General features: G+C 42.0%; 1 protein-coding gene across 3 annotated transcripts in view; it reads left to right on the forward strand.

Moving 5' to 3' along the window:
- The window catches only part of TTC7A (tetratricopeptide repeat domain 7A), a 390,080-nt gene that overhangs the window by 62,481 nt on the left and 313,618 nt on the right, over positions 1-13,981 (forward strand). For all 3 annotated transcript variants that reach the window (XM_077282426.1, XM_077282427.1, XM_077282428.1), the window contains one exon: positions 4,154-4,232. In XM_077282426.1, coding sequence (XP_077138541.1) covers positions 4,154-4,232 — 79 coding nt within the window. The remainder of the gene's footprint in view (positions 1-4,153; positions 4,233-13,981) is intronic.

Raw genomic sequence — 13,981 nt, forward strand, 5'->3', positions numbered from 1 at the left:
GTGCTTTATAGGAGAATACTGAATGGGGGTATTGTAGAAACCCCTGGATCTTTGTATACTGGTTTGGGGTGATTGATTTTTGTGGAAAAGCTTTGGTTAACTTTATGCCTGTAATGGGGGGCTTTGGTTGCCACTATTGTGAGGGGGCGGGAGCTGAATGTGGCTCGTGACCCTCAGAGCTGAATGTCGCTTTCAAGGTCACAAACGTTGTGGACCTCTGCACTAGAGCAATACTCCAGGATTACATAAAAAATCACAACCATTTCTGTGATATGTACATACCCCCCCCTGTCTAAAACTGTGGGGCTTGGCAGATTCTACTACTAGACGGGATTCTCAAGAGGGCATCGGCTTTACTATGTAGCTTCCTGGCTCTATGTTCTACATGGAAGCTGAAATCCTGTGGGGCTAGAAACCAGCCGGTGACTATCGCATTTTTCCACTTTTTCTCCCTCATCCACCTGAGTGGGGCATTGTCTGATACCAATTAAAATTTTTACCCTAACAGATAGTACCATAATGTGTCCACCGCCCACTTTATTGCCGAGCATTCTTTTTCCACTATGGAGTAGTTCTTCTCACACGTAGACTGCTTCCGACTGAGGTACATCACAGGGTGTTCCTCTCTGTTATCCTCCTGAGACAAGACGGCACCCAGCCCGACATCCGATGTGTCCTTCTGGACCACAAGCTCTTTGGGGAAGTTGGGCGCCACTATCTCTGGAGGTTTACAGAGGACCAGTTTCAGTTCCTGGAAGGCTGCCTCAGCTTCCGGGGACCACTAAGCCATAGCTGACTTTGTCCCTTTCAGAAGATCCATCATCAGGGCTGCTATCAGGGAAAAGTTAGGTACAAATCTCCGGTAGTAGCCCATGATGCCTTGAAATGCTCTGTCCTGCTTCTTCTAGAGGGCCTATGGCCAGCTCTGTATTGCCTCCACCTTATTTATTTGTGGTTTTATTTCACTTCTTCCTACTACGTAGCCTAGATACTTGGTTTCCTCCATCCCCATAGCACATTCCTTAGGGTTGATGGTAAAACTTACCTCCCTTAGGGCATCAAGTATTGGCTGAATTTTGATAAGATGACTTCCCCAATCATGGCTGAATATGATAATGTCATCTAGGTAGGCCGCTGCATACTTTTTATGGGGTGATAAGATTCAGTCCATGGCTCTCTGGAAAGTGGCCGGAGCTCCCTGCAACACAATGGCATCATGACATACTTTCTCCTGGGGATATAAGGATTTGCCAATACCCTTTCGTTAGGTCAAGGGTAGTAATGTACCTCGCTGGCCTTAGGCTAGGTTCACATTGCGTTCGGGCAATCCGTTTAGCGCTAGCGGATTGCGCTAACGCAATGTTTATTTAGGGGCTGCGTTCAGGGTCGCGTTAACGTCCCCGCTCTCGCAGATCCCCGATCTGCGAGAGTGGGGAACGGACCTCGGGCTGCAAGCAGCGTCCGAGGCGCGTCACAGAAGAACGGCACATCACTAGCGCGAGCCAAAAAAGGCACGCGCTAGTGATGCGCTGCAAGCGAAATTTACATTGCTGTCAATGGGTGCGCTAACGGACCCGTTGCACGGCGTTAATTGCGACATTTTCGCCGTGCAACGCTGTCCGTTAGCGATCACCCACTAACGCAATGTGAACCTAGCCTTAGCCTTTCAATCATTGTATCTTGATAAAGTCTCTTGAGAGCCAGTCCTAGTCACACAGGCAGGGTAGCATCCAGTACATCGGCTTAGTCTGGATATACCACAAAGGAGGCCTTCTCCCTCCACACACCACCATGTGTCAAACAACAGACTCCATTTTAACATGTTAACCACACCTGAGGTATGTGGGCAGCCAGACCCACCCATCTCTCAGGCTGCCCGTTAAACCTGGCACAGATGCACCAAACAATCCTCTTAGTGCTGTGTCCACTAGAGCAATACACAGGGATTATATCACAGATGACAACCCCCTCTGTGATACATACCTCCCATCAACTATGTGTTCAGTACCTGCCTTACAGTACTGAAAATCTGCACCAAATGCTTATTGTTTGAACCTAGCCAAAGACAACCAACACTTTTATACATAAATGTTCCCTGAGTGTTATTGAACGCGACATCTATGGTTTAGTCCCCGTTGATGTAAAAAGTTCTGCCTTTTCAGAAAACCTCCATCTATTTCTGAGTCGGCTGTTAAGAGGCCCCAAGTCCCCATTTCCCCAGACACTTGACAGCATTCCTGACCATTTCACCATCTGTTTATATTGTAATGTCGGCCTTGTAATGAGTGTTAACTGTACCTGTTTAATAATTTACATCGGCTAAAAGCAAAAGTCTTTCTGAAATATTCATTGCAAACCAATTTCCTGCTTTACGGCCTTCGCCCTTCAGTCAATATTTGGCTGTGTACACATTAGAGAAGGACACGCTTACCTACAAAGGGATAATTGCTTACCAAACGATGTGATATTTTAGACACTTTGAGGCCACGTTTTTCTGCACTTTATTTATAGCTTTTAGGGCTTGTGCCATTTCTATGGCATTAAGGACAGTACATGGGGGTCTCCATTGGTTTCTATTGTAGACTTGTGGGTACAGTATCCTCTATTATACATAAGTCTTTATAACGACCTCTAGACACTAAAAAGATTTGTGGCTAATCCTATTAATACGTCAGAATTTGGCAATTATGCAACTCCCGGAACCTTCACCCATTAACAGAATAAAGGAGCTGCAGGTACTGCAGTTCGCCTGGTTCTGTAGCTCAGTCCTATTGAAATGAATTGGCCTGAGCTACAGAACCATGCTCATCCACCACGGTATGCATTGCACTTTGTCTGCATGAAAAATGAAACGAGAGTCAGTACTCCAGCAAGTCCCTACATTCTACTGATCGGTGAGGGCCTTGTAGGTCAGATTTTCCCTCTCCACCTATCAAGGATAGACTTTTAATGTTTAGGTTCAGGAAAAACAAAATCTAAATCCCCAGAACTCTTTTGCCAGTGCTGCCACTCTTCCCTGCCAGATTTCATTAAAGTACGACCAAATAGTCTCATACCAAGGCAGAACACCACCGGCGAAGACAGCTTAGGTCAGGATACCATTGTGGTGTCACCTATCATGCACAGAGAAAAATAAACTAAATTTTGTGATTTGATCCTGGGGCTTTTTGAATACAGCAGGTTATTATGTCAATCCCTATATAGTACATTATTGTGGGGGAATAGGGTGGGGGCATTTTTTTTTTTTTTTTAGTATGGTTACATTTTAGAAAAATGTTTATAAATTATGATAAAATTGGAACCAAAAGGAAATTAAAGGTATGGAGCAATTCTTTATATGTTTTAAATGGTCTTTGAAATTTCGAAATTTCAGACAGCCTGATCACATTTGATAAAGAAAGTGAGAAATAGAAAATCTGCAAATAATTTTATTTATTAATTATGTTGTGTTGTTCCCCAAAATATCACTCCAGACTTGCTGACCACTAGATTTCTCCATTCTGAATAAATTGCTATCTGCTGCCTGTTGTCAAGTGTAATCCATCTCTGGCAGCAGAGAAGCCGAGAAGCGTTACACAAAGTAGTCACTTTGCTTTGTTTCTCTGTTGCGTCTCTACTGTTTGTCAAACTATGTAACAGAGAGTCTGGCTGTCAGCCCATGGTAGGAAAGCCATTAGACAATGGCAGGAGCAAAGCATGCTGGGAAAATATGTGAAAAGAAGATCCAGTACCTATAGTGCTGGCAGATTGCAGCTGAAAAAGAAACGCCCACTCAAAAACAGTGGATGGCAAGTTACAGGAGAGGCAAAGTTGAACATAATAGACTGGTATGTGCAGTAAAAGCAGTTTTAATTTTTTTTCTACAGGATGAATTCAGGGCACAGGTATATTATAGGCACTGTTGAAACATACTTTAACAGTTTTTAATTGGGTCTAGAAAAGGCATGACTACCAGGAGTCAGAAAATGTGCCAAATGTATTAAAGCTGTATTACCCCTGTTATAGTTTCCTCCAGAATCTTTCCACCAGCACAATTTTGGTAAATTTTAATTCATTTTGCTAAATAGCTCAATGACCTGTAATATCTGTTTTTGTGATTCTTTGCCGCTAGGTGACCATGATTACTACAGTTTATGTTATTTTTATTTTGCAGAAATATGTTAAAGGGGATCAAAGAGCTGCGGGATGTTTTACGGGTTGTGGAAACAAAGTCAACACAGGCCTTTAAGATGGTGAGATCACAGATGTGTTCTGCTGCATGTCATTGTTTTTATATATTATATTTATATCATGTGCAATCCATAATGAGAACCGTGGGGTGAGTGGTGGTGATAAAATTGCTGAGAAGTTCCTTCCCCAATGCCAGCCACCGACTGACATTTGATGCTTTTTTTTTTCCTAAACGAGGTTCTTCAGCAGCTGCAGTGTCATTTCTACAGTGTACAATGATCACAAGTCAGCTGATGCCAATCCTCTTAATACATGCTTTGCAGAGAAATGAAAGGATGTTCTAGCACCTATAGCGCTGGCAGGTGGCTGCTGATGAGGAAATACCCAATAAACATGCAAAAAAAATCTTGCTGACTGACAAGCAGTGGCAGAAATTATATTTAATACCTAGGTTTTCCTTTTGAAAAGTACCATTCTAATTTTGAGATCAGTGTTGTTTTTGTTTGCTAATTACCCCCAGGTCAGTGTCACAATGTTGCTGATTTTTTGTGGAGTCTGTTTACTTGCACACGGGCATGTGCCCTAATGTCCTACTACTTGCTATGCAACTAATATCTGGCAATTTAAAAAAAAAAAAAAATTCACCTTTCTTTTTGAGCAGAAAAAATATCAGAATATAAGTAAAAAGTATGTAAACTTTCATTTTTATTTTTATTTTTTTATAAATTTGTCCAGCAGGGAACGTTATGAAACTTTGCGGATCACTTTATTGGGTAATTTGTAATTCCTGTAAAAAAAATAAATAATGTAAGTGGCTTCCAAACCTCTGTTTTTCCCCAATCCATTTGTTTGCCTTTAGCTGCATTTGTATCAGAGTGTACTCATTTGGAGTACAGATGATGGCAGTTAAAATGTCATCACCTGTCTCCTCCTCTTAGTGTTCTGCTTTAAGAGGACCTTTCGCCAGTTTTAGCATGTTAAAATGGCACAATCAACGATTATTGGCTGCAGAATAAAACATCATTTTTATTTTTTTATTCTCATCATTATGGAGATATTAGTTTGTACAATTAAGGTTATAATTTATGTTAAGCCAAGGGGGCAATACCCAAGATGTGTCCCAGGGGGCGTGTACTTCTTCCTCTGCATGAGGTTGACCAATCATAAGCAGACAGCAATATACAGAGGAATAAAGAACACGCCCCCGTCTAGGAGGAGAAGACAGTAATAGCAAAGCTGAACTTGGTCTTCGTTACAAACACCTCTGTACCTGCAGCTCTTCTCTCGAGTGCTGTCAGCTCAGCTGTACTCCTCTCCTCACCCAACACTAGCTCCCATGAGATGAAATTTAGAGGTGTTAGTAATCATCGCTCTATTCCTGGAATTTTATAATCCTACACAGCTCTGCAGTGAGGTCAGCAAGAAGGGCAGACTGTCTTACATGTCTCACACTGAGAAACCTGCTTTGAGATTTTGTGAGGGGCGTGTTCTTTTCTCCCCCTAGTATGTTGCTTCCTGAATTTGATTGGTTAACCTCATGCAGGGGAAGAAGTCCACCCCCCCTCCCGAGAACAATCTGTTTGCTTTTTTTAGGAATGAAGGCAAATCCACTAATAAAATGATTTTAAAAGTTTCCAAAATTTCCGTGCTGGATAAAATTATTAAAAAAAAAAGGAGGTTTAGTTACTTCGTAAACCGCAGTACAAGAAAAGTAGAGCAGAGTTTCTGTCAAAACCCTCAATCTTTCATGTAGATTTTTTTTTATGGATTATTGCTTTCAAAGTGTAGTTTTCCTTGAAATTCTTATTAATTTATTTGTTTATTTTACTCAATAATTGTGTATTGTGTTTTGTCAGTCTGAACAATTACCTAAGCGCGCTGTCCTGTCTGTGCTGTCAGCGTGCCTCCAGTGTACACAGAGCAGATTGTAGCCATGCTTCATCCATTCATCATGTAAAGTATCTTTGCTTCTACATTTGCAGAAAGTGTCCAATACAAACAAGGTTAAGCTGCAAAGTTAATGATGCGTTAAATATGGACGTGACATCACAAGTCAGTTTAACCCCTTAATGACCGCTAATACGTCTTTTTCCTGACCTGAGATATAAGAGAATAGCATCCCCATACAGGTGACAATGCAGCAGCTGTCGGCTGTACACTATAGCGGTACACTATATCGGCACAGCTTCTATCCTGTAGTTTTTTTTTCTTCTCTTCTTGTACACTCCTCATTTTCTATAGCCCATTTGCTCTGCCCTTTCTGAGACTGTACATGCTTTTTCCACATTGTAGAAATCTGTATAAAACCACCACCATCTTCTCTCTATTACAACCTACAAGGATAGGGTCTCACAACCATATAAAAAAATCGTTCAGAGTTTCACCATTAAAAGTGAGATAATCTTTCTGCCCTGGCAGTGAATATTAATTTCTCTTAGAGCGGGCAGTTACAGCCGACGCCGCCGGCTTCCAGCGCTCATCCTACTTTCCTTCCCTGCGTGCTCCTGCTGCATCTTGTTCCGGCACCAGCAGCTCTTCCAGCCGAGCGATCACGAGTCCCCACTCATTAAGGTAATGAATATTCACTCCACGCCTATGGGAGTGGAGAGAGGTGAATATTCATTACCCTAATGAGCAAGGACACGTGATCGCTCGGCTGCTGAGATGCAGCCAGGGCACGCAGGGAAGGTAAGTAGGATGTGTGCTGGAAGCCAGCGGCTGCGGCTGTAACTGCGCGCTATAAGAGAAATTAATATTCACTGTCAGCGCAGTGAATATTAATTTCTCTTTAGCAGTGGACACAGGCTTTAGCCACAACCGCCAGCTCCTGCCTCTGTGACCCGCTGCTCCACCGCTCCCTCTCCCTCGCCATCTTTCTGGGAAAATGACTCGTGTATAAACCGAGGGGGGCGTTTAGAGCGCAAAAAAACGAGTATATGCGGTATTAATATTTGCCAAATGCCAGAATAATGAGAGAGAGAGAATGTTTTAAGGCATTTTATTACTTACTGCAAAGTCAAAAGTTTCCATAAATTTCATTAGTATTTGGTATCATTGCCCTTACACTGAATGACTTGGGTCAAACGTTTGGGATATTCTTCCACAAGCTTCTCACAATAGTTGGTCGGAATTTCGGCCCATTTCTCCTGACAAAACTGGTGTAATTGATCCAGGATTGTAGGTCGTCTTGCTCGCATCGGCCTTTTCAGCTTTGCCCATAAATTTTCAATAAGGTTGAAGAGAGAGAGGATCGGAGCACAGTGCACTGACACTTGGATCACGCTCTCAGCAGAGATGGAGCCGAGTGTTGTCAGCATATTGCATCCGATTCTCTCACATCAGATGCCAGGTGGTGGGGTGAATAGAGCCATATTGAGACATCACCAATCCTATGTGCTGCATTGGAGAACATGGACACCTTAGAGGGGTGCACTCATTTACTTGAGACTCCCAATTATGAAGAAGGGTGGCTCTTCAGTAGGGGAGGCGACCTAGACAGCTCATAGTGGACACTAGGGAGATTATTGACCCTTGTCGTTGTCTCCTCGACCAGAGCCTCTTTACAAAGGTTTCTTGAGGGCCCTAAACTTTTCAAAGAGAACTTGTGACAGACAGTATCCTGGTGCACTTTCTTCTATATGGCGCGCTGCACTTTTTTAGCATTTGGGTAAAGAAGGTCCCATTCTTGGGCTTTGAGTCAAAAAATGGTAATATGTATCAACGTTGAGCTTCTGTGACCTCCTCTCTAGTTGACCTAGCCTGATCATATCTTGACCTTGGATGGCCTACAGTTGAATGGTCACCATGTGATATAACATCTACCCTGCAATGGCCGCAGAATGGGAAACATCAGCTTGTATCAGTGCTGATTGATTGATGGTTGGGATGATTTCTTTACCGGAAGGGTTGACTTTGTGAGAAATCCATCCTTGTGAAGCCAAAGCTCCTTAGCATAACTTGGGAGATGGCAAGATTTCTATTACACTTTTTCAGACTGAGGATTAAGCTTTCACTGTCTTTTTATTGCTTGGTCCAGGATTAGTGTCCCTTTAAGTCCCATTTTTCTTGAGTATTTTGGCTCACGCTGAGGTGCCGGGGTCATTGTGATACTATGGACTTCCCTATCTACTTTTTAGGCCATAGAAGAAATGTAGGAAGCTCAAGTCTTAAGGGGAGGAAGCTTCCTAAATAATTTCATGTTGATGTGATAAAACAACATTAGCTGATACCAGAGAAATGGAAGTAATTTTTTCAATTTGTGTTTACATGCCATGAAGCCATCGAGTAGCCTGCTTTCTTGTCCCAGCTGTTTTTCGTGAGCATGAAGGCACAAAGGTAAAATGGCCTGGAGGATATGGGAAGAAGGAGGCAGGAATAGATGCTGTCCATTACCTGTATATAAAAGAAACATACAGACCTGAGTTATATACCCACTACTATCCTGATAATTTAGGATTTCAACATTTTACTTTCTTCTCAAACCAAGCTGGCCTTAGGGGTGGGCTATCTGTGCGGTCATACCTGGTGTATCATCTGTCACTTCTGAAGGGGGCTTTACTTACCTTGGTAGCCTGAGCTTGCAACCTAAGTAATTTCAATATTTTACTACTAAAATTAATTGTAAGAGATATTCAATTTTTCAATACTTTAGGTCTAGACTAAGGGACCTCAACCTTGCTTACCTTGTTAGTCACATTCGGCTCTACGAGATGATCTCGAGCAACATTCAATGCGAAGAAGTTTCAGAAGCTCTCTGTGTGCCCCCTGACAAGGTTTCATTTCTCCAAGTGCCCCAGGAAAAGGTACTAATGCCCTACGTCCACCCCTTATAAAGTAATTATGGCGCAAGTTCCCCCTTATAAAGTAGTAATGCCCTGAGTGCACCCTTATAAAGATATATTGCTCATTCAGTGCCCCCTTAAAAAGAAATAATAATCCATTGCCCCAAATAAAGTGTTTATGGTCTAGTTCTCCTGTATAAAGTAGGAAAGTTTTGAGTACCCCATATCAAAAAAATATTAATGATGGCCCTTGTGTGCCCCCATATCACCCTTCCCCCAAAAAAACAAAAACAAAATTATATTGTGCCCCTTTAAAAAAAAAAGTAATAATGCTCACGTGGTGTCTTTTTAAAAGTAACTATGACCCAGAGAGGGTTTAAGTTCCCGACGAGCTCCCAGCTGATCACAAACGGAGAGATGTGGTGACATCGTCACACCACCTGCATCGGGAATATTATGTCTGATGCTCATTATATCCCTGTGACCTACAGCTAACAAGACGGAGACTAGGAGAGAGGTGAGTCCATCCCTTTCTTTTGTTGATCCAGTTGAGAGGTGCTTGCCTAAGCAGACACCTGCGAAACACACATCAGGGGCTTGTAGGCCACGAGTTTGGGGTTTGGAGGGTGCTTTTTCTCATTGTAGAGACTTGTATGTAAAAGGTATGCAAATTATCCCTCTTCCTAAAGAAGAAAAGCTGGTTCTCTAGTGCCACCCATCAGAGTAGCCATCAATGTCCGACCCTTTAACAAGCCTTGCCTCCTGATTAAGCAACCAAAGTCTTTCGCACAGCTGATATTTGCATACAGTAGATACCTCCAGTAAGTCGCACTAGCGAGCTGACTGTCTTTCACCAGGAGGTGAAGATCACTGCTTGCTGTAAGCATTCATATCCAGTGGTGGAGCGCCAATACAGACCTAAGCAGATGTGTCCACGGTATTCAACAATTTCTTTCATGTCATCTCATGCAAAAGCCTTATAACTATGGAACAGATTGTGCAGTAAAACAGGAACATAATCTAATTGATTTGTTTTTCCTTGCCAACCGAACATATGCTGCTCTGTGTGGCGATCAGATCCTGATGATTATTGACATGCATGTATATATTCATATATTTATGCATATACGTTTATACATTCCTCATTCTTTTTTAAAGACAGTTTCTAGCCATAATGTATAAATGTGCATATACTAGAAAATTACCGCAGCCAGAATTTTTGCTATTTTGGAAGAAGTCCTTTTAAAGGTAACCGGTTAGCACGCTTTTAGATATGGAAGTAGTGTTGGCTGTTTAGGCGTTTGTCCCCTAATAAAAATGATACAGTTTTGTTTATTAATCCGATGTCCCAGTCAAAATAATCAAATTTGCAATTGACTTGCTTTTTCTATCTGCTGTCAATCTCCTGCAATAAGAGATCTTATCTTTTACCATGGTGGTTCTCGCCACTAATGCCTGCCCAGACCCGCATGATAATTACATTCCAGGAGAGGGGTTAACTCTTAACATCCCAGCCACCTCTCTCCAGAATTTAATTCTATACAACATATAGCTGTTCACATCCCTCCCCTTCCCTATCATCTAAAGAGATGCAGCTGTAAATCGCCCTGCCCAGACCCTGGCCACTTGATAATTGCATTCCAGGAGAAGAGTTAACTCTTAACATCGCAGTCACATCTCTCCAGCTCATTGAATTCTATACATCAATTCTATACATCTCTCCCCTCCCTATCATTTTCTGAAGAGATACGTTTATAAATCAACTTTCACAGCAGGTCTCCTAATCATGGCTCTCACTGTTCAGAGCTGTGTGCTTGTTCAAATGTTATCTATCAGACTCAGAAAAAAACACTGATGGCTGACTGTTACAGCAGAACTTGCTGAGCTTCAAGAAACCCTCCTTCATTGAGTTTTTCACTTGATTGAGAATCTTAGAAGAGTTTTTTCCTGATGTGTTTTTTTAGCAGTCTTCTGATGAGAAAGTGCCTAGTTAACAAAAAATTCCATCAGGAATGACATGCAATTTATTTTGCCCACCAGGCATTTTTGAAAGCCTGAGACTGAAAAAAACAATCAAAAGACAATATATAGACAATATAGACAATATATAGACAGCAAAGTGGTTGTACAATAGAAATGAGTAGTAAGAGTTTTTTGTGCTATTTTTCACGCGTCTTCTCCAAAAACAACCCCCAACAACCTCCAGCCATGCAGCATAAGCTAACTCTGACAATGAGTGATAGCCAGGGCCCAGATTATGTAGGAGAAGGGAGTGTCTAACAGTGCACAGCTGAGAGCCTTAATGCAGGAAAGCTTCCAGGAGCTCTCAACTGAGCGCATTAACCCCTGCACTGCTAAAAGTAACGTGCACCATTTAATATGTAGGTGAAGTGCGTCTAATCAGTGCAGGAGCAGAAGAAATTAGATGCTGCGGTGTTCTGGCTCATTTCTATCGCGGTAAACCTGTGACAATATGAAGCTGTCACACTCGGGTAGGGAGAGCCGCCTACCAGTCCGAGCATTGCGTTCTGATCTTGTACGTCAGTCTGACTGCGCCCCAAGCCAGTACACTCTCCCTACTCTAGCAACCAGACTCTGTACCAGAGTTATACCCAACAAATTGAAAATGATGGTCTACTATCACTTGAGTGGATTCCTAATAATAGCATAGAAGATTGATAATAGCATAGAAGATTGACAGCACAAAAAGACCATATGGTCCATCTAGTCTGCTGCTGCCTTATATATTATTATCTTTGGGTAGATATGTGATTTTCCACATTACACAGTCCATTCTTATTTCATTACATTGTTGTGGGCATTTTTGTAATGCTTCCGTATTAAAGCACATTACTGGCGATTGCTCCCTCTGCCATTTCTGCCATATTGATTTGAGGGTAGCTAATCTTGTCTGCAGAAAAGATCACTGGCGGTGGTGTATTAGCCGCTTACGCCATAACTTTAACCTGCTGCTATTAAGGCCTTTTCCTATGGAAAAATTGTGATCCTATCCTGTAAATGTGATAAACATCTGTCAAAATGTCTTACTTTAGGTAAAAAAAAAAGACTCAAAGTTTTACAGACATCAGCGCCCATTTATGTTACAGGAGAATTACAGGCATCATGAGCAATGCAGTAGGATCCCATAGACACTAGGAAAGTCATCATTTATTTCAACACTGTCACAATTTTTATTGCATTGTTGATAAAAAATGCAAAGTTAAAAGGGTTAACTGGGACTATTTTTTTTACTATGGGTCTAAGAACGAATAGGTAGGTAGTTGATACCTACCTGCCTGTTCTGCCCAGCGTGTTTCATGGTGATTGACAGCCGGCTCCCCGCTGCCTAACTGCAGGGAGCCGGCTCTCAATCAGCACAACGTCAGCATTCACGCCCTTCTGCAGAGCCATCTAAAAGAGAGAAAACTGCTCTATTGACATTGAGCAGCAGAATTGCTGGCAGGAGCGGTCAGTGACCGCTCTGAGCCGCTGCCGTGTAGAACAAGCAGGTAGTTAGCAACTACCTGTCTATTAGTTTTTAGGTCCATAGTAAAAAAATAAAATAGTCCTGGATAACCCCTGTTTTAATAGTTACTGCTGCCTTTAGCCCTAATACATAAACCCTCTTAAAAAATATATTTTTAAAAATAATTTGCCATAAGATAAACTCATATTTGGTATGGCCCCAATCGCAATGACTCATAGTCTGTAGTATAAATTTAAAAGGTTGTTTATAATGAAAACATTTTACTAAAGGCATTCTTATTCCTGTTGTTCTTGTGAAGTTGTCCTGCCGTGCCTGTGCTGCACATGACCACTGCAGCCAATCATTGGCCTCAGTTGTTTTGTGTCTAGTTGTGCGTCATCATTACAGGACAATTTCACAAGACCTACAGTGCTGGAGTAGCATGAGAATTATCTATCGAGTACAAATAATTTAGTTTTTTATTGTACAGCATTCCCTGCCTTCAGTACATTTTTAAAATCATAGCGAACCTTTTTAAATTTATTCTACAGTCTTTAGGTCATTGCATCAATACCAATTACGCATTTGTAACGTGGCAATTTATGAGAGCATTGTTATGAAACTTTTTTTAAGCTTAATTTAAGTTTTATTCTGTCAGCTATGGTTGGGCTGTGTTATACACTGACATCACCCATAAGATTACCTTTATAAAAATGTGTGTCACAGAGTGGGGAACATGTACTCAGATGTATATTTTCAACGCTGGTCAGAAATGTGTTTAAAAATGTCACTCAGAGTGTCTACTCCTATATTTCCGCATATACACTGTACCCACGTTGCACTTATACAATCACATAGTTCACACTGCCCAGCACTCCTGGTATCTCCAGTACTAAATCAGATAGACATGTGGATAACAGTGTGACCAGCCTCTTCTTACGTCAGCACTCTTGGTGTCTCCAGTTTTAGCTCAGAAAAATAGGGTGGGCAGCAGTGTGAACACCATCTTCTTAACTCATCACCACTGGTATCTCCAGTATTAGATCAGATAGACAGGATGGACAATAGTGTGAGCCTTCTCTTCTTTCGTCAGCACTCTTGGTGTCTCCAGTTTTAGCTCAGAAAAATAGGGTTGACAGCAGTGTGAGCAGCCTCTTCTTACCTCATCACCACTGGTATCTCCAGTATTAGATCAGATAGACAGGGTGGACAAGAATGTGAGCAGCCTCTTCTTACCTCAGCACTGCTAGTGTCTCCAGTATTAGATCACATAGACAGGGTGAACAGCAGTGTGAGCCGCCTCTTCTTACCACAGCATCCCTCGTATGTCCAGTATTAGATCAGGTAGACAGCAGTGTGTGCAGCCTCTTCTTACCCCATCAGCCTTCCTGGTATTTCCGGTATTAGATCAGATAGACAGGGCGGACACCAGTGTGATTAACCTCTTCTTACCTCCGCACTCCTGGTATCTCCAGAATTAGGTCAGATAGACAGGGTGGAAGCCAGTATTTGCAGCCTCTTCTTATATCAGCATTCCTGGTATCTCTGGTATTGGATCAGATAG

The sequence above is a fragment of the Ranitomeya variabilis genome, chromosome 2 (assembly GCF_051348905.1).
Source record: "Ranitomeya variabilis isolate aRanVar5 chromosome 2, aRanVar5.hap1, whole genome shotgun sequence".
In the NCBI taxonomy this organism is placed as follows: Eukaryota; Metazoa; Chordata; class Amphibia; order Anura; family Dendrobatidae; genus Ranitomeya; species Ranitomeya variabilis.